General features: G+C 38.9%; 1 protein-coding gene across 2 annotated transcripts in view; it reads right to left on the bottom strand.

Moving 5' to 3' along the window:
• Dnajc5b (DnaJ heat shock protein family (Hsp40) member C5 beta) overlaps window positions 1-25,331 on the bottom strand; it is a 94,266-nt gene that overhangs the window by 771 nt on the left and 68,164 nt on the right. For both annotated transcript variants that reach the window (XM_069991783.1, XM_069991784.1), the window contains 2 exons: window positions 18,569-18,782; window positions 12,474-12,645 (listed from right to left, as the gene is read on the bottom strand). In XM_069991783.1, coding sequence (XP_069847884.1) covers window positions 12,474-12,645; window positions 18,569-18,782 — 386 coding nt within the window. The remainder of the gene's footprint in view (window positions 1-12,473; window positions 12,646-18,568; window positions 18,783-25,331) is intronic.

The raw sequence follows: 25,331 nt of genomic DNA, 5'->3' as shown, positions 1-25,331 counted from the left end.
CAGTTTTGGTGCTGAGTTAAAGAAGCTGCTCTAAAAAACTATAATGGCATATTAATTACACAAGTCAACAGACCAAGCTGTCAATACCCACCCATATGTTGTTCTAAGATATTCTAAGATGATAGCTTACAGTAGGCCAGAGCAAGTATACTTCTAGGTGTCTCCCAGGAGTGAGTGGTCTCACATTCAGCCTAGCAATAAAGAAGCCTTTAAAAATTACAAGACATGGGGGCTGGGAAGGTGGCTCGGTGGTAGAGTGCTTGCCTTGCATGCATGAGGCCCTGGGTTCAATTCCTCAGCACCACATAAGCAGAAAAACCTGGAAGTGGCGCTGTGGGATCAAGTGGTAGAGTGCTGGCTTTGAGCTGAAGAGTTCAGGGACAGCGTTCAGGCCCCATGACCGACAAAAATAAAAAATAAAAAATTGCAAGACATTTGAGGAGGGAAGGAAGAAATGAAGAGGAGGGGGGGGTGCGAACAGAGTGAGCATGTGGGAACAATTGCTCTCTGAGAGCTAGTAGAAAAAACAGAAAACCAAATCCGTCTCAGAAGGACTTCATTTACTACATTTATCAGACACAGAGCATAAAATAATTATATGTATAATTAACATATACATGCTATGAAGTTAGTAAAAAGAACTAGTCATTAAAACATCTAAAATTATATTTTTATTTTATTTTATTTTATTTTTTTGGTCCGGTTGTGCGACCTGAACTCTGGGCCTGGGCACTATACCTCAGCTCTTCAGCTGAAGGCTAGCGCTCTACCATCTGAACCACAGTGCCACTTCCGGCTTTTTTTTTTTTGCTTATGTGGTGCTGAGGAATCGAACCCAGGGCCTCAGGCATGCAAGGCAAGCGCTCTACCACTGAGCCACCTTCCCAGCCCCTAAAATTATATTTTTAAAAATCTCAACTTCAGCTGAATGTTAAAGCTCACACCTGTCGCCTTAGTTGGGAATCTGAGAATGGTAGGATTTTATGGTTCAGAGGCTAGCCTGGGCAGAAACATTTGTGAGACTTCATCTGAACCCTGAGCTGGGTGCAAGGGTGGATACTTGTCATCCCAAGGATCATGGCACCAGGCCATCCTAGGCAGAAAGAGTCCTAGCCTGCAAGAGTCCATTTCCACAGAGGGAAGCTGAATCCAATGGCATCCACCTGTAATCTCAGTGATGACTGGAATCCTAAAAGTAGGCAGAGTACACCTCAGGCATGTGCCCTGGCTGGACATGAGACCCTATGCTAAAAGAAATAAGCAGTTACAAACAAGGGTAGAGGTGTATCAGCCCAGCAAGCATAAGATCCTGAGTTCTAGCCCTAGGACCACCAGAAACCAACCATGAATGTGTTTAATAGCAAAAGAATTAGTAAAGTACAAAATAGATCTGAGGAGACTGACAAGACTGTAACAAAGGGTCAGAAAGAAAATGTGAAACAGATCAAAACATATGCAAGATAGAAGGAAAAGGTCTACCTTCTATCTCCTATGAATTTCAGAGATGAAACAAAGAAGGAAGGATAAGATCAGAATTCACAGATCCCAAATCCAAGAAGCAGCCAGAATGAATGAAAGAGAAGCACATATCTGAACAACCTCAGAGACAGTAAAGAATCCCAAAGACAGTGGTTTGAAAAATAATCTTCTCAACAAATATGGAAATCAAAAGTATGTAATTATATCTCAATACACTTGAAGTAGATATTTTTCCATTTAAAGTTGTTGATAAAGTCTCAAGTTTATTTTTTAAAAGCATGGTACTTACAGACAATAAAGACAGAAATTTTCCCAATTTATTCATTTTTATTTTTTTGTATGCTGGTCCTGGGGCTTGAACTCAGGGCCTGGGTATTGTTCCTGAGCTTTTTTTTTTTTTTTAAATCAAGGCTAGCACTGTACCACTTGAGCCACAGCTTCACTACCAGCTTTTTGGTAGTTAATTGGAGATGAGTCTTATGGACTTTCTTGCCCAGCAAGGCTCTGAACCATGATTCTCAGATCTCAGTCTCGTGAGTAGCTAGGATTACAAGTGAGAGCCATTAGTGCCTGGCTCAGTATACCCAATTTAAAAGGGAGAAAGGAAGTATTACTTAGGGAGGAATCAGTATTGCCAGTGGAAGATTTGAACCATAAGAAGGAATAATCAGCAAAGATAATAGTAAATATATGAGTAAAACCAAACAAGTACTGACTGTATAATGCACAAATAATCATTTATGAGGCTTAAAATTGAGATGAATTAGAGTAGTGTATGTCAGAAAGGAGGTGATCATCAGGCATTGGTGGTTCATGTCTGTAATTCTAGCTACTTAGGAGGCTGAGAAGAGTGCATTTCAAGGCTAGCTTTGCTAGAAGAGTTCCCAAGGCCTCATCTACAAAACAACTAGCAAAAATCTAGGCTGGAGCCATGGCTCAGGTAAGTAGAGCATAATCCAAGTGAACATAAGGCTCTGAGTTCAAACTCCAGAGTAGGAAAAACTGGGGGGTGGGGGAATGATCAGAATTGAGGTGTTTTAAACCTCTTACATTATTCAAGAAGGTGGTAAAGGTAAGAATTAGTTTTAAACTTAAGTATGCATGATATATTTCTAAGGTAACCCAAAAAGAATATAATAGAAAATATAAGGTGAAAAAATCATAGGAAAGCAATAAGAAAAAATGTTTCAACAATCCTAAAGAAATAAAGAGGAAACAGAAGAAAAAGCATGCCAATTTAATGATGATTATAATAACACTAACAGCATTACATAGCATTTATAAGTACCCAGCACTGTTGGCAACAGCAGCAGTGAATATGTGTACTTCATAGCTATGAAACAGGGTTTATATTATATTGTATTATATTATATTATTACTCATTGTACAGACAATGAAAGAGGGGCATAAACTATGTATGGAACTAGCCCTGAAAATACACAGGTAGGAGATAATAGAGCTAGCAGTCACCTTTAGGCAGTATTTCACAGATTTTGTTCTTTTTTTTTATTGTGAAAATACTGTACAGAGGGGTTACAATTATATGGGCAGATTTTGTTCTTTTAAAGACTATTTCTATGCTGTTTTCACACACACACACACACACACACACACACACACATACACACAAAGAAGCTAGTGGAAAAAACAAAAACATTTCATGTTGTGTGTTAGTGGCTTGCGCCTGTAATCCTAGCTACTCAGGAGGCTGAGATCTGAGGATTTCTTGCCCAGCCAGACTGGGCAGGAAAGTCTCTGAGATACTTATCTTCAGTTAGCCACCAGAAAACCAGAAGTGGAGCTGTGGCTCAGGGTGGTAGAGAGCCCTTGAGCACAAAAGCTCAGGGACAGTGCCAGTGTCCTGCGTTCAAGCCCCATGACTGACCAAAAAAAAAAAAAAAAATATATATATATATATATATATATCATAAATTATAATAAAGACAAATGGGCTTCCTACTACATTTAAAAGAAGAGCATTATCAGAGTGAGTTTACAATTCCAGCTATATGCTTTGTTGTCAGAAATATACCAACAAAGAAAAGATACCTGAAAGTGAAAGATAAAACTATTTTTCAGATGAAGATGAATGAAATCTCATATATTTTTATTTTAACAAAATAAAATGTAAGAAAAAGCACTGTCCTAGCCAAAAGACAACTACATAATGTATGATTCACCAAGTGTACATAAAAATCATGTTTTTGATTTTTTGAGACAAAATCTCACAATATATCCTAGGATGGATTTGAACTAAAGTACTTATAGAAAAACAGTCTTAAATACCTCATACAAGAAAAGTAAAAGTAAAAAAAAATAAGCAATATAAAAATTAAGGGATTAGGGGCTGGAAGGTAGCTCAGTGGTAGAGTGCTTGCCTTGCATGCATGAGGCCCTGGGTTCGATTCCTAGCACCACATAAGCAAAAAGAAAAAAGCCAGAAGTGGCGCTGTGGCTCAAGTGGTAGAGCACTAGCCTTGAGCTGAAGAACTGAGGGACAGCGCCTGGGCCCAGAGTTCAGGCCCTATGACCAGACCCCCCCCCCAAAAAAATTAAGGGATTAGAGCCAGGCGCTGGCAACTCACACCTGCAATCCTAGCTACTCAGGAGGTTGAGATCTGAAGATCATGGTTCAAAGCCATCCCAGGCAGAAAACTCTGTGAGATTCCAATAAACACTCAAAAAACCCGGAAGTGGCACTTAGTTCAAGTGGTAGAGTGCTTACTTTGAGCAAAAGAAGTTCGGGGAAAGTGCCCAGGCTCAGAAAAATAATTAATTAAGGGATTAAAGAGCAACAGAATAACAAGAAATAGTTTATTATGTGAAAACAAATATCCAAGGGAATTAAGAAAACCAAAACTTGTCTCTGAGAAAACTAATAACATTGCTAAACACTGAAAGGGTGTTGTGGTTTTTAATTTTTTTTTAAGAAAACTTTAAGACTTTTATGTTTGTGAGATAAGGAAAGACTCCTTAGTTAAAACACAAAAATCACCACATAAAGGCAAAACAAAAGGTTTGAATGCATTAAAATAAAGGCTTTTGGCTCCAGGTTTGAGGGGTTTCCTAACTTGTTCTTTGGGAGAAGTATGTATGTACTTGACCTTTCACTTTTCTATATCAATTTCAGAGTCAGCTTTGTCAAGTTTCCTAAGAAAAGTACATTAAGGAAACCTTTTGGGACTCTGGGTAGAATTAAGGGAAGCTATTAGATAATTCAGTAGAAGTAACATCTCTTAAAATTTTTAATTTTTTAACATGTGACATGGTATATCTTTTCATTTATTTAGTTTTCTTCATTGGCTTTTATTAAAGATATAGCTTATATATCTTTGGTCACGCTTACCCTTGAATATTTTATTGAGCTTTACACCATTACCAATAAATTTTATATGCACTAAACTTAGAGGATAAATTCTAAACAACCATAATCAATGAAGAATTAATAACCAAAATAAATCAGACAAAAATACAGTAAGGAAAAGATTACTACATTTTTTTAATCTGCAAGAGTTGAATGAGTATTTTATAAAGGAGAAACTCAATAGGCATATGAAAAGATGTTCAAATTTACTACCAATCAAAGAGATAAAAGTTAGATCATGTTTATGGTTTGACAATATCATCTTTGTCAGCAAAGATATAAATCAACAGAAACTCTCAACTGTCAATGGGAATATATCTAGTAAGTTGTAACTGTGCAAACAGTTTTACTAAGGAATTCCACTTCCATGTACATGGCACAGATACAAAACCATTCCTCTTATGTGATATTTATTGGAGACAAGATTTCCTGGTTTTGAACTGCAATCCTTAGATCTCAGCTTCCTTGGTAGCTAGGATGACAGGCATGAGCCACTAGTGCCTGGCTTACACTTCTCATCTTTTAAGTCTTCCACTTTAAATGTGCTTCAACTTTGTATTTGTGTATTTAACATTTGTCCCCAACCTCCTCTGCTAGTTTGCAAGATCCAACATACCAATTCACCAGGGAATTTTTTTCTCTAGCCCCTAATACAGTGTCAGTCAGATATTAAATGCTCAATCAACATTTTTCTGTTGAGAGTATTTCATTCAATCTGTGTAGTAAATTGCTCAATGAACTTTCCAAACCTAAGTTCCACTTGTTTTTTTGTTTTTTTGTTTGTTTGTTTGTTTTTTAGGGTATGTTGAGATCAGATCTCACTTATTTTCACCTTGAACTTGTTATGTAGTTGGACTGGCTTCAAACTCATGATCCTCCTACTTCAGCCAGGATTGCAGGCATGTACCACTCCATCTAGCCTCAAGTCCATTTGAGATGCTTTGTTTGGGACCATTCTGAACGGACTCCCTGTCATATAGCTCTGGTTGAGGCCTTGATGATTCTTGCTTGATAATTTCATAGAAAGAGGCAACACATGTTTCTGGGCTAGTTTCAAGCATTTCTCTCCATGTACTGATTTTAGAAATGTACTCCTCTTGACTGGAGGAAGAGGTAGAGATTGAGGAAGAAATGGGCAAAAGGAGGAAGGATGTGTTTAATTTCTTCCTTGGTGCCCTATTCCTGGGCAGTCAGATGTGATGGATGCCAAACAGCAAGTGTAATAAATGTCTCAATAGCTCAGCCAAGAACAAGCCACCATCTGGTAGCTTCTGCTCTGTAGTTGTGAATTTATTTTGGTTTAGTCCAGGTGAATGGCAAGAACAGTTAAGTATTCAAAAGATTTTTCTGTGCACTGAATCATGCATTTTTAGAACCAAGGTCAATAGTATAAAAATCTCCTTCAGATACTTTATTATCCCCTTTTTTAAAAAGAAGTTGGAAAATGAACTCTAACTTGTGAGTAAGGGCAGGAGGGGGGAAATGGAGGAGAATGGTAGAAGGAATGACAGTGACAAAGAAGCATTGTACTCAAAACCTGACTAATGGAATTGTAACCCCTTTGTGCAACTAATTGTAACAACTTAGTACAACTTAATAATAACAAATTTTAAATGAAAAAAAAAGAGGAGCAGGATCCTGATGCCACAAGAAATTTTTAGAATTTAGCTGGAGGCTTTGGTTGGATTTAGTTCATTGGTTGCAGCTTAGAAGAAAAAACAACAACTAAATTTAACCTTTTTGTTTGTTTGTTTGCTTTACAGGATATTCAGAGATAATTGGTTCTAGTTGAAGCTGCTACATATTCTCTCTCTCTCTCTCTCTGTATCTGTCTCTGTCTGTCTCTCTTTGTGTCCAGTCTTTTTTCCCTCCTTCTCTCTCTCACACCAGAATTCTGCAAGTTTAGAGACCATCTCAAGATGATCTCAAGATCCACTAAATGATCTAAATATACCATTAAAAATTTAAATATACCACTTAAAATTTCACAAAGTGCAGCTTCTAATTTGGGAACATGTGAAAAGGAGAAATATTTGGTAACTACTATGTTTTGCCTTTCAGGTTTTATCTCTTCAAAGACCAAAAGGAGAGAATGCCGTTCCTCCCCTCCAAGACACAATCTCTTCTAATTCTATCTTGATTGGCTTACAAAGAACAATAGATTCTTCCTATGTTCATAAGAAACCAATCAAAGTATATTTTTGTTTTGGTTGACTCACTCTATTTGCCAGTGAGTATTGAAGATGTGGAGGCTTGAACTTTTCTTTCTTTATTCTCAAATGTAGGAGCTGGATTATACATTTGACATAATTAGCTCAAGCAAATACTCGCCTTTCTGCCACTCAATCTCACCCAGCACGGCTCCCAGAGCCTTGCATTGCAGTACATCAGCAAAAAGTAGTTTAAACTTAGCCAGAGTCAAGGGTAAGCATGATTGAAAGATTCATGGTAAAAAAAAATATGGATTAAAAAAGATTTAGATGTAAAATTAAGCTTGCTAAACTATCTCAAGATACTGAAAAATATTTCCAATGGGTAAATAGATGAAAAAGGGGAGTAGATATCTTAAATCTTAATTGTCACAAATCTGAAATGCACTTTTCTGACTAACCCCTCTAGAATAGTCCACTACAATATAAGAAAACAAAGTAGTAAGTAATTTACTTTTATTTTGGAGAGAAGATTGCTTACATGAGGTTCATTATATTTTGTATCTTGGCATTTTTAGATAAAAGAAAGAATAGCAGAGGAAAGGAATCTAATAGTTTACTAAAATTAGTACTCATGTATGAAACATAAATTTCCAGTTGGATTCATCTTATACTGGTTAAATCTCTAAGCAAGTAATATAACTTCAATGCACAATTAATATAAACCACTGGCTCTACCTACTCTCCCATCAGCCTGGGTTATGCAGAGTTCCAGGCTACCTTAGGCCCAAGAACCTTTTGATTTTCCTCTCTGCAGCTGATTAGGTAAGGATTTGTGGGGTGCACCCAGACTAAGGCAGTCTTTCTCTGAAATGTAGCTGCTTTCTCAACACATACATTCAAGGTTCACTTCCAGCCAGTATCAACGATGGGACTATTTCTTCACTAAGGCAGCAGCACATGCCTGTGTGCACCCATGACCATAATATTTTACTGATCCTTCAAGCTCATTCTACCCAGACATGAAGCAGGAAGAAAGGCAAAGAAAGTAAAGATCTCACAGAATCTACTCTATGTTCTTTGGGGAATACATGTCGTTGTTGAAGCAAGCTGGGCTCAAACCTGCTGTCGTGCTATGCCAATGTGCTGCAAAAAATGAAACAAAAACAAACAAACAGAACTCCTCCTGACATTTTCATCTGGGAAATGCACCATTATTCTGGATAACAGCCCCCCTCCCAGACAGCCAACTGAAAGAATTATTTGTGGTTGAGACAGAGACACATTGTTGCCAGAACTGCCAAGTTCACCATGATACAGCTCCCTGGACTGGACTGGACCATGATATTTTGTGTCTCACTGAAACAGAAATCCCAGGACATCAAGCCCCAGAGACTATCAAAGGCTTCCATGTGGCTGGTATTTGTTTGTTTGGTTGGCCGGTTGGTTTTTGGTAGTAATAGGGTTGAACTCAGGACCTTAAGCTTGCTAGCCAAGCAGCTCTCACACTTGCTTTCAGCCCTCTAGTGGCTGTTTATTTGTAGATGGAATCTAGTGAATTTTTCCAGCTGGGCTGATCAAGAACTCAATGCAATCTTCCAGATCCCTCAGCTGGCTATGCCAATTTACTCGCTGAAGGTACCTGAAGATCCACCACAAATGTCCTGGCACACAATATTAATGTGGCCAATGTTTCTTACCCCAAAAGTATCAACTGTTGTAGGAACAATATGGTCTGAAATGTGCACAAATGGTCTGCAGAGGTCTTACATCTTGTATACATGAAGTAAACTAATTTTCCCAATATGACCATCTCTACAATTTAGACATATCAATAATTAGTTGAAAAACTGAACAGAAATAATAATTCACCAACAGTAAAAACAAAATTTCAGTCAAATTAACTAGAGAAATGACATTTTAAATTTTCCTATAGGTTATAACAAAATTATTGTTATATGAAAAGGCAAAGAATATTTAGCTGTAGAGGAAAGTGTCAGAGATATGCCAGACAGCTAATTAAATAAAAGTTATTTTTCTAGATTTCGTGATATATGTTATATTTATGTTTTTAAAGATTGGTGGGAGGTTGTGCCAAGCCTCAGGCTTAAACTCAAAATGGGCTTGAACTCAAGATGTGGGTTCAGTCTCTTAGCTTTTGTACTCAAGACTAGTGCCCTACCACTTGAACCACAGCTCCACTTCTGGTTTTCTGGTAGTTAATTGGAGATAAGAGTCTCACAGACTTTCCTGCCTGGGCTGGCTTCAAACCATGATCCTCAGATTTCAGCCTCCTGAGTAGCTAAGATTACAAGCATGAGCTATGAGATCCGGTTAACTTCTCTTTCTTATTTAAAATTAATTCCAACTTTCAAGCTTTATTTTGTGCTCTTTTTCTTAAAGTGATCTTCCCAATTTGTGGGAGTTTCAGGTTCCACAATCTTGAATCACCTTGCATAGGAATTTTTCCAATGTTAGAAACAATTCAAAGATATTCCTTTTGGTTAAGATGCTTAATGACAAGGGAAATGGGGAGGGGAAAGAGGGAGAAAATGAGGCAGGGGGTAACAGTGTTTAAAAAGAAATGTACTTATTACCTTACTTGTATAACTGTAAGCCCCCATTTGTCACCTTTAACATATATATACTATAAACATATGTAATATAATATACACACATATATGCATAATAACAGTCAAAGCGGATGCTATGATCTGACCTCTGCAATGGAATTGGTGGCTCTGGGTTGTCAGACAGTGAGAGGCACGCAGATTTATCACCAACCACTCAGCAAGGAGAAGCTCTAGGGGAGATTTGGCAAAGAGTTTGGATTTCTGTTCCAGAGCAGAAGTATACAAAGAATGTCTACTGAAATGACCTGATAGAGATTTTATCCTGTTTCAAAGAGGAACAATATGAGGTTATTTTTCAGACTAGTGCCAAACATTGGATTTGGGATATCTAAGTTCAGTTGACCTGGTTTTGAGTTTTCCCAGTATGAAGAAAAAGTAAGGATCACCCCAGAGGCTGAGGATGCCAGTAGTCTCCTGTCTCACTGTCCATCCCTGTCCTCTGCTTCTGTCTGGATCCTGTCTGGTTGGATGGATGCTATGGGGAGACCCCACCACTAGTATAGCTGTGACATGGTCATGTCACAGTGTAGGTCTCTCCCAGAGCAGATGGGATTCATGTACTGGGACCATCATTCACAAGCAAATTGTGCCATGGCCACCAGCCCTTTCGTAAAGAGGTATTTCCTTGCAGATAATCACTGCTTGATACATTTATTTGTAATCATGCTGGTTTGTTCTGTTCCTGTGCCCCCACTCAAAGATTAACCTGTCCTTTTATAACCTAAGTAAAGCAAAACAAATTGTAGTTATTGTGGTTCACCATGAGCTATCAATGTGGCTCCAAGAAAAATAATAAAAACAGGCCTGTTTACTTCATCTGGTTGCCAGACTGGCCATTCCCTTAGCAAGAGGCATCTGTTCTTTCTGGACTCCCCTATGATAGGAAATAAAAGGTATATGGAAACCAGAGTCTGGTGGCTCACACTTATAATCCTATACTCAAGAGATGCGATCTAGACAATTGCAGTTCGACACCAGCTTAGGCAGTAAAATTCACCACATTCCACCTTTAAAATAACTAGCAAAAAGCAGGGTTGGAAGCATAGCTCAAGTGGTAGAGCTGCTTGACTACCAATATGAGACCCCAAATTCAAACCCATTCTCACCAAAACAAACCAACCAATGTTCTAGAATTTCTATTTAAGCCAGAACAAAGTATCAGAGTTCATCTCAGTCTAGGGAACTACACCATCCTAGTCCCAGAAGTTCTGGAAACAATGGACCACTGTCTCTACTACCAAGTGCTTCTTCTTTCCATTGGTTGTCTAGTGAAGGGAGGGGGGAAGAGCAAGGTAGGCATTCAGGGGTCATTCAGGGATAAAGTCTGTTATCCAGAATAGTGGTGAATTCCCTGGGTGAAAGACAGGAGAGTTTTGGCAGCACAGTGGAGCAGCATAACAGCAGGTTTGACCCTAACTTGTTTAAACAAAGACATGCATTCCTCAGAGAACATAGAGTGAATTCTGTGAACTCTTCACTTTCTTTGCCTTTCTTCCTTCTTCATTTCTGGGTAGAATAAACTTTGAATATTCAAAGTTCATGGCCCTGGGTACATGGAGGTATATGGTGTTGTGTCAGTAAAGAAATGATCCTGGGGGTTAGGAAGGTGGCTCAGTGGTAGAGTGCTTGCCTTGCATGCATGAGGCCTTGGATTCATTTCCTCAGCACCACATAAGAAGAAAAAACTGAAAGTGGCACTGTGGCTCATGTGTAGAGCACTAGCCTTGAGCTGAAGAGCTGAGAGACAGCGCCCAGGCCCAGAGTTCAGGCCTCATGACCAGCAAAAAATAAAAATTATTATTAATAATAATAATAATAATTTTTTTTAAAAATGATCCTGCTAGGCACCAGTGGCTCACGCCTGTAATCCTAACTACTCAGGAGGCTGAGATCTGAGGATCATGGTTCAAAGCCAGCCCGGGCAGGAAAGTCTGTGAGACTCTTATCTCCAATAAAATACTAGAAAACTGGAAGTGGTGCTGTGGCTCAAGTGGTTTAGTGCTCACCTTGAGCTGAAGAGCTCAGGGATAGCACCCAAGCCCAGAGTTCAAGCCCCATGACAGACAAAAAGAAAAAGAAAAAGAAAAAAAAAATGATCCCATTGTTGATGCCACTTTGAGGCTAACCCTGAGTGTGTACACTGAGAAAGTAGCTATATTTCAGAGGAAGAGTGCCCTAGTCGAGGTCTATTCCCAAAATCAACCTCTAGTCAACCAAAGAAAAAGAAGTCAATGGTTGATAAGAGTTTTATGTTTTCCTCTCCTTTTTTCCTCTCCTCTCCTCACCTTTCTTCTCCCCTCCCTCCTTTCCTGTTTTCTCCCCTCCCCTCTCCTCTCTTTCCTCTCCTCCTCTCTCCTCCCTTTCCCTCCCCAATCATTCTTCTCTTTCTCTCCTTGCACTAAAGAGCCTAAAGCAGTCTGGAATTATGTGTGTAACCAAGCTCGCCTTGAAATCATGGTCATTCTGTCTTAACTTGCTGAGTGCTGGCATGTTAACCACACACCACCAAACCCAACTATTTTTTTTTCTATTTGAATAGAGATCTCCAAAGAACAAATAGAAATGAATTCTTGAAAGAAATTTCCACCTTGGTTCTAAGGCCATGGATGTGTCACCCAAGCCCCCCCTGAACCCAGACCTCATAATTATAAGGAGACAAATAGTGTCACATTTAGCTTTTCTCTATGCTGACATAGCCATTTCTTTAACTTCCTCCAAAGTGCTAGCAAAGCTGACAGCCAGTGAGATTCTTCCATTTGGTGCTGGAGTTCTGTATTGTTAGTGGGACCTAGCACCTAGTCAGATCTATGAAGAGACACCCTCTTCCTCTGCTCCATCTTGCCCCACCTTTTTCCATGTCAGTCTTGATCTGTTCTTCCAGGTCCTCCGGTGACACATAGAAGTCCTCTTCTGACGTCGATGATTTGGGCCGGCACCGTCCACAACAACAGTTACAGCAGCAACACAGGCAACAACAAAAATAGCAGCCCGTCAAGAGGCCAATGATGATGAACAGGGTCTGGGAAGACAGAAGCAAAGCAAAATGGATCATGAGAAAAGGCATAAGTCTCAGAAATCAAGCCTGCACATGTGCTCCTCCAGATACTTGAAGATATCAGGTGTACACCCCATCCTCGCCCTTAACACCCTGTAGGAACTCTTTCCAGCTTCTTGAAAATAATTTTCCTGACCTTTCTGTGGTTGCCCAGTGTTCATGAAGCTAAGATGGGAGAATCCCAAGTTGGAGACCAGTCTGGGTTGCATAATGGATTTCAGACCAGCCTGAGATGCACAAATAAAAGCCCTGTCTCAAAACATACAAACAACAAAGCAAAGCAAAGCAAAGCAAAACAAACAGAAAAGAGAAAGGAACAGGAAAGGAAAAAAATGGAAAAGAATTTTCCTCATAAAGTCCAGGGCACATTAGATCCAGAGGAACTAAGTAATAAATTCTGGCTTTACTAAGAGCAAAGCCAGCCCATACCCAACAAATCATTTCACGAAAGTTAGAGGATCTGGTCTGGCAGTGCTCTACAGAACAGACTCACTCCCACCGAAGAAGGGGCCTCTGGTGCCTAGCTCCCCATCTCCACATTTCTGTTAGTCACCAAGCCCTGTAGCGTCTCTCCTCATCATCTTTGCATCCATTCTCCCCATTGCCTCTCTGCCAGTCGTGAGAGCTTTAGAACAGCTCCTTGTATCTCTAGTCTGGACACTCCAGCAGCCTCCTAACTGGCCTCCCTGCCTCCATTCCTGCCCTCTATGTATCCACACCCAAGCTTGCTGAAATACTATTTCTCCTAAAACCGTGCAGCAATCCTCCTACTTCTCAGGTACAGCTGAGCTCTTTTTAAATTTTTTTTAATTATTTTTTTATTGTCAAGGTGAGGTACAGAGGGGTTACAGTTACTTAAGTAAGGTAATAGGTACATTTATTGTCAAACTTGTTACCCCTTCCTCATTTTTCTCCTACTTTCCCCCTCCAACCCCTTCACAAGTTGTACAGCTCATTTCCAACATATTGTCATGTGTATGTTGCTGTTGCAATGGTTACCCCTTGTCTTTTATCTCACCACTCTGTCGTTTCCCCTTCCCTTCCCTAATTCAAATAAACATATATGCAATACCAGGGTACCAAAATCAAATACAGTGACAACACCCTGAAAACATTACAGGAAGGAACAGGAGAAACTCTGAGGCTCCTTAGCAAAGGCCGAAATTTTCTTAATAAAGGCCTAGGATCACAATAAATCAAAGAAAGATTAGATAACTGGGATTGCATTAAACTGCAGAGCTTCTGCATGGTAAAGGACATAGCTAGCAAGACCAATAGAAAGCCCATGAACTGGGAGAAGATCTTCACTAGCCAAACAACAGACAAGAACCTCATATCTAAAATATACTTAGAGCTCAAACAATTAAATCCCCCCCAAAACAAATCCTCAAAGAAACAACCACCCCATTAATAAGTGGGCTAAAGACTTCTCTGAAGAGGAAATAAGAATGACCAATACTTTGGCTGGGGTGGGGGAGGGGCGAGATAGGAAAGGATGGGAAGGGGAAACAAAGGAGGAGGCAACAATGCTTGATAAGAAATGGACTCATTACGTTGCCCACATAATTGTAACCCCTCTGTATGGTATTTACACAATAAAAATAAAAAATAAAAAAATAAAAAAAGAATGGCCAATAGACACATGAAGAAATGTTCAACATCTCTGGCCATAAAAGAAATGCAAATCAAAACAACATTGAGATTCCACCTCACCCCAGTTAGAATGGCATAAATCAAGAACTCTGATAACAACAGATGCTGGAGGGGAGGTGGCCAAAAGGGAACTACGGCACTGTTAGTGGGAATGTAAACTTGTTCAGCCTAGCTCTTGATAAGGGTGTTTTGACTCCCACCAGTACTCTTGATTGCTGGGCTCTCCATATGGATTCTGCCAGACACCCATCTTCCATTCCCCAGTCACCTAATAAATAATCCATCTGCTGTCTAAGATTTAGCTAAAAAATCTGCAGTGCCTTTTTTGATCCTGCTCTGTTATTCACTATTTTGTGCCTCATTGTATGTCACACCAATCTCCACAGTGACACTCTTCTGTTGACACTTTAGAACATAGATCAGCTTATAATCTGTCTCACTGTACTAGGTTGTGAGCATCTTGAAGGCTGGATGATTGTATATTACTATAGTCAATCTTCTAATCCCTTGTGCCCAGAACTTAGTAGTAAGTAAGCTGTAGACTCTTAATTATCTACTGAATTTATAAATATAAGCAATAATATATAACAAATATAAGCAACAGAATAAGGATTTCCCCACAAACATATAAAAGGGCTTCCCTTCCCCCACCCTTTTTTTTTTTGTCAGTCATGATGCTTGAACTTTGGGCCTGGGCCTTGTCCCTGAGCTCTTCAGCTCAAGGTAAGCATTCTAACATTTGAGCCACAGGGCCAGTTCCATTTTTTTAAATAAGTTTTTATTGTAAAAATACTGTACAGAGGGGTTACAGTTACATGAGCAAGGTAATGAGTACATTTCCTATCAAGCATTGTTGTCCCCTCCTTTGTTTTTCCCCTACCATCCCTTCCCTCCCACCTCCACAACTACACTCCCCACCTCCCTACCTAAATTGTAAAGTTTGTTTTTCCACATAGTGTCTTGTACATCTAGTTGTTACAATGGGTCAACTTGTATCCCTATTTAAGCATTTTGTTTTTTCCCTTCCCCTCCACAAATTAGACCAACATCAAAATACAGTGAACAGGGGTTATACCTGTTAGGGGTTAGAAACAATAGCAAGAAAGAAAAAAACCACTTGTGTCCCTATCTTGGGGTTCATTTTGCTTAACATCATCTTATACTTCTGGTTTTCTGAGTGGTTTATTGGAGATAGGAGTCTCACAGACTTTCCTGCCCAGGCTGGTTTTGAACTGTGATCCTCAGATCTCAGCCTCCTGAGTAGCTAGGATTACAGGCTTGAGCCACCAGTGCCCAGCTTCCCATTTTAAAAAAAAGAAAAGAAAAAAGAAAGAAAAATTAAAATTCTCAAGGCTTTTTCGATGTGAAACCATAAAGAACCCTTTTTTTTTGCTAAGAAAAGCAATTTAGAATTTTATTTAAAATATACTACTTGAAATATAGAAGTGGTTTGTACATCTGTAACTAGAATCCAGATTGTTATCTAAGATAAAATCCAACCCTTTTATCTAGAACTTAAGCCAGATGTTACTCTATGGAGCAAAGGACATCAAAAATGAAGTTCATCCATTGGCATACATGCTTCTTTAGTGAGAGGTGGGACTCTGACATTCACCTCCCCCATCCGGCTTGCTTGTTCAGGACTCTGTCTATTCCAGACCCAGTATGGGGTTGAGCCAGCTTCAAGGGGAAGGCTATGGCCTTGCCTCATAGCAACCCTCTTTACTATGCTGTACATTTTCACCATCTTGGGTAAATCACTCTGAAAGCAAAACTGGAAGCAGTCCTCACCCATCCTCACATAGGCTCTGCTGTGACCATCAGCCTCAAGGCACTCTTCCCTCCCTCCCTCCCTGCATTTATCCTTCTTGTTTTCATTATGCAGTTGTCATACTAGTCTCTCCATTGAGGATATCTTCTCCATTCAGATAATGTTTTGTCACTTAATTATTGGAACAACATTGCTTGCCTTTTGTGGGATAGCACTTTACTTTATCCTTTGTCATGCTTAGACCAAGTAGACATCTGATTTTTTAAAATTAATTTTTGGCAGAACTTGAATTCAGGGCATCATTCTTGTTGGATAGCCAAAAATATACATTTTTGATATACATTTTCATTCCTAAGGTATATACTAAATACATTACTCTGATGTGTCAGGCTATTCTGATGGGCACTGTAGCACAAGCAAAAGAGAAGATGTATTCTTTGAGGTCTTTTTTTCCTCTTTAAGAAAGGTCTCATTATATAGCTCAGGCTGGTCTTACATTCTCTATTCTCCTGCCTTGGCCTCCCTAAGGCATGCATCACCATGCCTTGCTCTAGCCTTATTTTTTTTTTTTTTTTTTTGGTCCGGTCGTGGGGCCTGAACTCTGGGCCTGGGCGCTGTCCCTTAGCTCTTCAGCTCAAGGCTAGTGCTGTACCACTTGAGCCACAGTGCCACTTCCGGCTTTTTTCCTTTTTGTTTATGTGGTGCTGGGGAGAATCAAACCCAGGGCCTCAGGCATGCAAGGCAAGCGCTCTACCACTGAGCCACCTTCCCAGCCCTCTAGCCTTATTTTTAAAGAGAACATTCAGCAATGGTTTCCTTTATCTCTTTACTACTGAGTAGATCCCTCCTTGTCTTATAGGAGTTTTGGCCAATTTCATCAAATTCTTGACAAGGAAGCCTATTTTCTTGATGCAGATAGGATGCAATATTCAGTCAGGTGCACCTGTGTGAGTATCTGGGACTGAAGACGTGGAGTGTCCTGCCTGGAGGGGAGGTTCCCATGCAAACCCTCTGAAGTCCTCACTGTCCTCAGACATTACATTAGCAGTAAGCACACCCATTCTAAACTCCCAATCCACTCAGCAGAAACTTGTTTCAGTGGGAATCCCAGGTATCTGCCCCACCCCAAGAAAACTCTGGCACTTTAGGACATACACTTTCGCTCTTTGCTTATATACAAGAACATAATCCCCTCTCTTCCCGAATATAACTCTATTTAGCAAAATTCTGAAGAAGAAATCGCCATCAAAATACTGCTGAACATGAAACATGCCTTTTGTGTGTGTGTGGAGATTTTTGTGTTTAAAAATTATTAAAAGCCAAGCACCGGTGGCTTACATCTGTAATCCTAGCTGCTCAGGAGGCTGAGATCTCAGGATCATAGCTTGAAGCCAGCCTGGGCAAAAAAAGTCTCTGTGAGACTCTTATCTCCAATTAACCACTCAAAAAGCAGAAGTGGCACTGTGGCTCAGGCAGTAGAGGGCTAGCCTTGAGCACAAAAAGCCTTAGGTTAGGGACAGTGCCCAGGCCCAGAGTTCAAGCCCCATAACTGACCAAAAAAAAAAAATGTTAGGATATGTGACAACTTAAGTACATGTAAACTGTCCGCAAAATATATGGGCAATATATGGACTATGTGTGGTCTATATGTAAATATACTTTCACCAGAAGATAAAGGCAGTAGAAATCATAAACAAATATAGAAGCTATCACCAGACATACATATAGTAAAGATTTCCAGGAAATCAAACAAAATTTGCTCTACAAAACTCAATTCTGGTTGCACTTAGTCCTTTAAAATGCTGCCTTTCTCTGGAACAGACATTCCCATCTCATTCCTTCCTTCCCCAACTCATTGCTCTCCACTACTTAATCCTCCACCCCCCCACATCCATTTCCTTCTCCACTACGAACAACAGCCCCAGAGAGCCTATGACATAATTGCCACTCATTCTCCTACGAACTGGTTGCTGATGTCGCCTACCCTATAGATAGTCCACAGCTAAATTTGTCCCATAATAACTTATTAAACTGTTGTCAGGCTAATGAATTATTTTGGGTTTTGAGCAGTGAGTCAGCTCTTAATTAGTCACTATGGGGGAAAGGGAGAGCAATCAGAATTAACCTGCAGCTCCAAACTCAAATATAATTAATGTCTAGAAGTACTGTAAGTCATTTTGGATTTTATAATTAACGGATGAGTGAAAGCACAAATGATCCACCATTTTTGGTGGAAGGGATGTCTTGTTTTATTTTTCAAGAGTGTAGTGATAATAAGGTTGGTCTTGCTTTGATAATGTCTACAGAAACTGAATTGAATAAAGGGCAGGATATACAGCTCAGTAGTAGTTGTCTAGCATACAGGAGGCCCTAGGGGAGAAGGGGAGGAGGAGGAGGATTAGAGACTGAATAAAATAATAATCTTCCAGGAAACTGTTTATGAGGAAAAAAATTGCGATTTACCTTTGCCCACCAGCTTGATAGCATGAAGTAGGTATTAACATTTTCATCTCCGAATTGTTCAGCCACATAGAGTCCTAGAGATCCGTATTTGTCGTATATGTTTCTCTTTGTCGTGTCCGTGAGTATTGTGTGGGCATTGTTGATTTCTTTAAACTTTTCAGCAGCAGCCGGATCATCTGGATTCTTATCTGGATGATGTTTCAGGGCCAATTTTCTTTTAAAATTAAAAAAAAAAGTGATGAAACATGTTATTTGACAAAACAACAATGACATTTTAGAAAGTCAGGATTCATTTATACATCCTGTATTTTGTGCCAACACTGTACAATGAGAAGCTTTACAGGAGGGGACTTAACTAAGAAGGAAGTTTTCATTAAATGATATGCCATGCTACTAATATGCAGAAATAATTATGTTATCCCCCTCCGCCTAGCCTCAAAAGAATACTCAGTAATGGCACAGATGTTGAGCCTGAGACATTTCACTACTGGCAAATACATGTATGAGTTCATGTTCACGTAGAAGCTGGTCAGTAGCCTACCCCACCATACAGGTCTCTTTATGAGATAGCATCAGGTTGAGTTTACACTCAAATTCCATTTTGAACCAGAAGAGTTTTCCAAAATTACAGAACATCATGCCACATATTCTAAAAGTAACATTCAAGCATAAAAGAAAAAAAATCCAACTAATATTCCCCTAAACAAACAATATGACCCCTTCACAAATCTTCCATAAGTCTTAACCTCCTTTTGTGTTTCTAAACAAATACTCCTATATTTCCAAATGTGTACTTGGCCTCTTTCCATTTGAACTATTGTGTAGCGTGAATGAAGGTAAGGCCCTCTCTCCTCTGTGATCATAAAGCAGTCTCTGAAAGGCATTCATGTGTTTTGAGGGGCTTTTTATTCTTCAGTAATAGGTATACGAGGGAGCCTGCATAATGGATGTAAGAAGTCAGCTGCATAGACTGGCTAGTGGCTTTCTTTCAGTCCCCCCTAGAAACAGTTTAAGTAATGCTTAAAATCATATTCAAAATTGCTCTGTGCTATCATATTCAAACTAGGTCTGTGCTGCCTATTTTTCTGCTACAAAGTCAGTTTTATGACTCCCAGCTAGAAATTCCATATGAGTCTTCTTCCTATTGTCCCATCAAAGATGGATAAAGGTACCATAACCTTCTGTTTATTGCATTGGTTTAGATAGACTATTTCATGTTAATTCAGTAATAAAAGCCCAGAATTAGTGCAGAGACGTAAGATTTATCTTAAAAATCAATCTACATGGCAAACTGAACAAATTACGTATGTTTTAGGAAATGAAGTATTACTGTTTAAGAAGTACATAAATAGCTGGTCATCAGTGGCTTTCATACCTGTAATCCTAGCCACTCCAGATGCTGAGATCTAAGGATTTCAGTTCAGAACCATCCTGGACAGGAAAGTCACTGAGATTCTTATCTCCAGTTAATCAGGAAAAAAAAAAAAGCCAGTAGTAGAGTACTAGCCTTGAGAAAGAAAAGCTGAGACAGCACCCAGCCCCTGAGCTCGGGCCCCAGGACCAGGAATGAGGAAAAGGGAGAAGGGAGAAAGAGGGACAGAGAGAGGGAAGGGGAAAGAGAGAGATAGGAGATATGAATATGAGATATGAATATTTAAGCAGCCCAACATTTGGATGCTTAAAAAGCATCAAAATATTTAAAAGTATAAATCATGTTACAGTGATGATTCTAACTCTACTGTGAATCATAGTATATTAACCATTCTAACCTTGAGATCAACAATGAGATGTACAAGTCGTTATGTCGAAAAACAACTTAACAACTTTGGTGGGGAATGGGGGGAGGGGAGGAGTATGGGAAGGGATGGGAAGGGAAAACAACCAGGAGGCAACAACACTTGATAAGAAATGTGCTCGTTATCTTGCCCATGTAATTGTAACTCCTCTGTACGGTATTTCTCACAATAAAAAAAATAAATTTTTAAAAAACAAAATAATATTCCATTTTAAATTTGTTTAGTCAAAACATTTAAAAATCAACTTTTGCTTTGCAAGATGTTTGAATATATTTAAATTCCTCTGAATGGGACCATTTTGGTGTCATATTTTGGACATGCAGAATTTGTGAGGAAATATTAATTAATAGCATAAAATGAGTTATGTCATTTCTAAATTTTTACAATATTTACTATACTCAGTTACTTGTAAGCATGTTACAAATAGTAACTCATCAATTCTCACAATAACCCTGTCATAGGCATTATATTACAGATGAGGGTAATTAGGCACAGAGTTGTTACGTATCTTGCCCAACATTACACAGCTAATAAATAGAGCCAGGCTTTGAACATGGGCAGTCTGACCCTCTGTTACATGCTCTTAACCAGCCACTGCACTGCCTTCTATATTTGTATTCTGAATTAAAAGTAGTAAGGTACTCAGAATGCTTAGCAGACCATTGTAAAGACTTGGCTTTATAGTCTGGGTGACCTGGGAGGCCACTTAAGTGTTTTGATAACAATGATGTGCCTGGCTTTAGTTTTAGAAGGAATGCTCAGTATGGGAAAAGACAAAAGCAAAAGGGAGAAGGCTCAGAGTAGTTCAGGCAAAAGACCACAATGGTTTGGACCATTGTAGTAATAGAGGACAATGTGAGATATGGCTAGATTTCAAATATATTTTGAGGGAGAGCTGGTTGAGTGTATATGGGGTAGAAGAGAAAAAAGAATGAGGATAGCGCCAAAGTTTTGGCCTAAGTCATTACTATTTGATTAGTAGCAAAGATTTTTTTTTTCTTGTAGTGGGGAGTGGTTCTGTTCTGGGTGACATAAGATACCTATTTATTTCCAAACAGAATTGGCAGTAGAGAGATATGAAACTGAACCTCAAGCAAAAATAAAAGCAGGAACTTGGAAGTCCTCAGCAGGTAGTTGATATTCAGAACCTTGAAACTAGAAAGTCCCAAGAAAGTGGATCCAAGAAGTCCAAGGATTGAGCTTCGAGAAAGGATAACAGGAAAGGAGGGGACATGGATTGAGATCTATTTGTGTTCATAAACTGCTTTGTTAAATGGCAACTCCATTGTGCAACTACATAAAAATAATAAAATATGAAAAAAGGATCAACTAGGTATGGTGGTACATGCCTGTACTCCCAGCACTTGGGCATACTGAGGCAGGAGAACTGTGACTCCAAGGCCATCCTGGGTTACATAGTGAGATCCTGATTCAGAAAGGCAAACATAAATAAATGAAAAGATCAATTCAATTATGCAGAAAGACTAAATTAGAGAGTATTATGAGGTCTTAGGATCCAAATGAAGAAACTGTTTCAAAGAGGAAAGGAATTTTGATGTCAAATTCTGCCCACCAGTCCGGTATGATTAATACTAAGAAATAACCACTAGGTGCAAAGATTTGGAAGTCCTTGGTAACTTAAACACAAACACACACACACACACACACACACACACACACACACACACACACACACACACACACACTTGTGTGTCTTTATTCAGTGTTCTTATGTGTGTTTTGTTCTGTGCTTGGCATAGTAGGCAAGTGTTCTCTCTACCACTGAGATAACCCTCAACCTTGTACATTTTCTCACAGAGAAAAGTAGAGCCAAAAAAGAAGCAGAAAAGAGGAAGTAGAAGGTAGCAACCCAAATTAATAATGCTTACAGGTGCATATCAAGGTTCCAGGTCACTCTTTGTTTATATTTTTGCTTGTTATGAAAACTATACAGATTATTTACTATTTTCCTTAAGCATTTGTAAGCTCCGGGGACAACTTTTGTTTTCTCTTATTAGCTGATAGTTGAGGGCTTTGTTTCCTTCAATAACTTGGCCTACACCAAATTAGAAAGGAATGGGGCAGGATTCAAGGAAGAAAAATACTTAAGCATCATCAGAAAACCGCAAGTGAACTTGGTTGATGGCATAATATTTCTGGATTCCTCACTCTGTGCCCAACACTGATTGCTTTCTACCTAATAGTTTTGAATAGGTCATAGCTAAGCCAATCAAATGAAAGGTCTGTTACTGTTGCCTACATGGAAAAAAAAAAAAAAAAAGCCCTAGAAAATGTCTCTTTACATATATTGCTTTGTTTCCGCGGTTTGTGTCTAGACTGATACACACCATCTCAGACTTAGAGAATTCTGGCTTCCTGTCATTTTTCAAGCTGTTTGGATCTTTGTCAGTTCACATGGGCAGATGCACTCTATCCATTTATCACTCTCCGCTAACAATGAAGTTGGCAGATTTGGAGGGTTGGAACACTTCCATTTGTAGCAAATCCAATTCCTGATTGCCAGCAGCATTTTGACTCCATTTGGCAACTGCTCTTGGCTCTGAGGAATTTTTGGCAAAGATGGAGAGGAGCAACAGCTGCCAAATTACAGAAATGTTCAAGGAGGTACTTGCCGAGTGTCCCACCTTCCTGAAGACTGTCTATAGAGCAAGAGCTCACATAGGGCATTTGAGGTTTAATGAAGTGCTTGGAAGATTTTTAAATAGAATGGTTACTTGTTCTTTTTAAAATATTGTTTGTGCTGGATGCCAGTGGCTCACAATCCTAGCTACTCAGAGGCTGAGATCTGAGGATCACAGTTTGAAGCTAGCCTAGGCAGAAAATTATCCATGAGACTTTTATTCCCAATTAACCCAAAAAAGAAAAGGAAAGAAAAAAGCTGGAAATGGAGCTGTGACTTAAGTGGTGCTAGCCTTGAGCAAAAAAAGCTCAGGATAGTACCCAACCCGAGTTCAAGCCCCAGGACTGGCACACACACACAAATATTTCATGTCATTTATGATTTTAAAAATTATTTAACTGGAAGACTGAGGTGGGAGGATTGTGTTTGAGTCCCATTTGGGCTACACAGTGAGTTCCAGGTCACCTTTGGGCTCCAAAATGAATGAATGATGAATAGAGGTACAATATTTATTTATTTATTTATTTATTTATTTATTTATTTATTTATTTATTTATTATCACTTTTTATTATCTTTAAGTAGTTGTATAAGGGAGATGTGATTTAACAATGCAGTATATAAATACAATGTATTTTGATCTGTGTCAATATTTAATTAGAATATAAGCCTTTAATTCAAAATCTCTACATATTTTAGTTACTTCTTAATACAATATGGTAATAGCTAATAGTTTAAAAATAATATTCAAAACCTTCTTTTCCACTCCAAAATCCAATGATAGCTGTCAACCAACATTGAATTCAATAAGTCAATAAGATAAATACGGGGTTGGTTGTTGTAAGTTGGTTGTTGTAAGTACCAAAGATCCCAAAGCTCTACCTACGTTAAGGCAGTGGAGTAATTCTAAGAACTGTGATGTTTGACCTCTCTTCTGCATTGTCTTTTTTTTTAACATTCTTATCCCCCCACTACTCCGTAGCAGTCCCTGAGTGATGTGGAGCCAGTATCGGACCTCAGTTACCCTGCTTTTGGACACCTCTTTGTCTGTAACATTAAAATATTGGGGAAGGACTTATTTGGGAATATTAGCCTCTCAGTCTCAGAAAACCAAGCTCTACCATGGCATAGTGGTTCCTATAGCAGCCCTGCCCCACATGATACATTGGTCTCTTGATTATAATGAGGGTGACACACATTTACAGATTCCTTCCCCATTCCCTTCTGCTACTTACTATTTCAGATTTTCCCATTGCTACTGACTTTCTGCTAAAATCATCCAGCCATGAAACTTAATGCCTCCCAATCTCCCTGAAGAAAGCCACCTGCAGCCTACAAGGGAAAAGTAGAAGAAGGAGTATGAGGCACTGAATTCCTCCTATATTCTAGAACCTTTAAGACCACTCTTGTGTAGAGCCAGCACTTGCTGCAATGGGTATAGGCGCAGGCCAAATTGATAATAGGTAGAGAAAATAACCTATGATAAGGAAGACCTCGGTGATGGATAAAAAAGATGAACTGACTTTGAGTTTGTAGGTGAAAAAGCCCTTGGGTTAGTGTGCCCTCAGTGCACTCGAAATGTGTTAGCTTATCAGAATAATATTATGTCATGTTGGTAGAGGTTCAGCAAAATGTCTATGTCCTCATAAGTGCTGCAAAGACCCAAATTAAAATATAAAGAAATCAATTACATGAACTATCATGCACATGTCTCCACATTTCATACTAATAGACATCTCAATGTGTGTCAATTTGATGGTTTGTATGCATTTTTTATGAACCATATATATACACATATATGTGTTTATATGATCACACTCTGATTTATAAGACTGATAAATATATCATTTGGATATCCTCTTTTTTGGTCTTTAAAGAATTTTTACTTTGGTTTTAAAATTAGTTTGATTTAAAGAATACATACTCTACATATGCTATATATAAAGAATCTTAAATATATATATATATATATATATATATATACTTTATTGTTATAGTTTTACTTAGCTCCTCTGTATGTTTCACTGGATTTATCTGTGGGAACTTAACTTTTTTATGGTTTAGTATTTAAAATTTTTATATTTGATTGAAAGACAAATAATTTTATATGTTCAGAATTTTTATCCTGAAAACTTCCTAGGCCAATATCTGTTTATTTGGTTTTTTTTGTTTTTGTTTTTGTTTTTTGCCAGTCATGGGGCCTGAACTCTGGGCCTGGGCGCTGTCCCTCAGCTCTTCAGCTCAAGGCTAGTGCTGCTCTACCACTTTGAGCCACAGCTCCACTTCCAGCTTTTTCTGCTTATATGGTGCTGAGGAATCGAACCCAGG

This window comes from Dipodomys merriami, unplaced genomic scaffold (assembly GCF_024711535.1).
Source record: "Dipodomys merriami isolate MVZ:Mamm:240054 unplaced genomic scaffold, mDipMer1.0.p SCAF_4, whole genome shotgun sequence".
In the NCBI taxonomy this organism is placed as follows: Eukaryota; Metazoa; Chordata; class Mammalia; order Rodentia; family Heteromyidae; genus Dipodomys; species Dipodomys merriami.
Note: the sequence above shows the minus strand (reverse complement) of the source record. Positions and strands in the feature narration are given on the sequence as shown.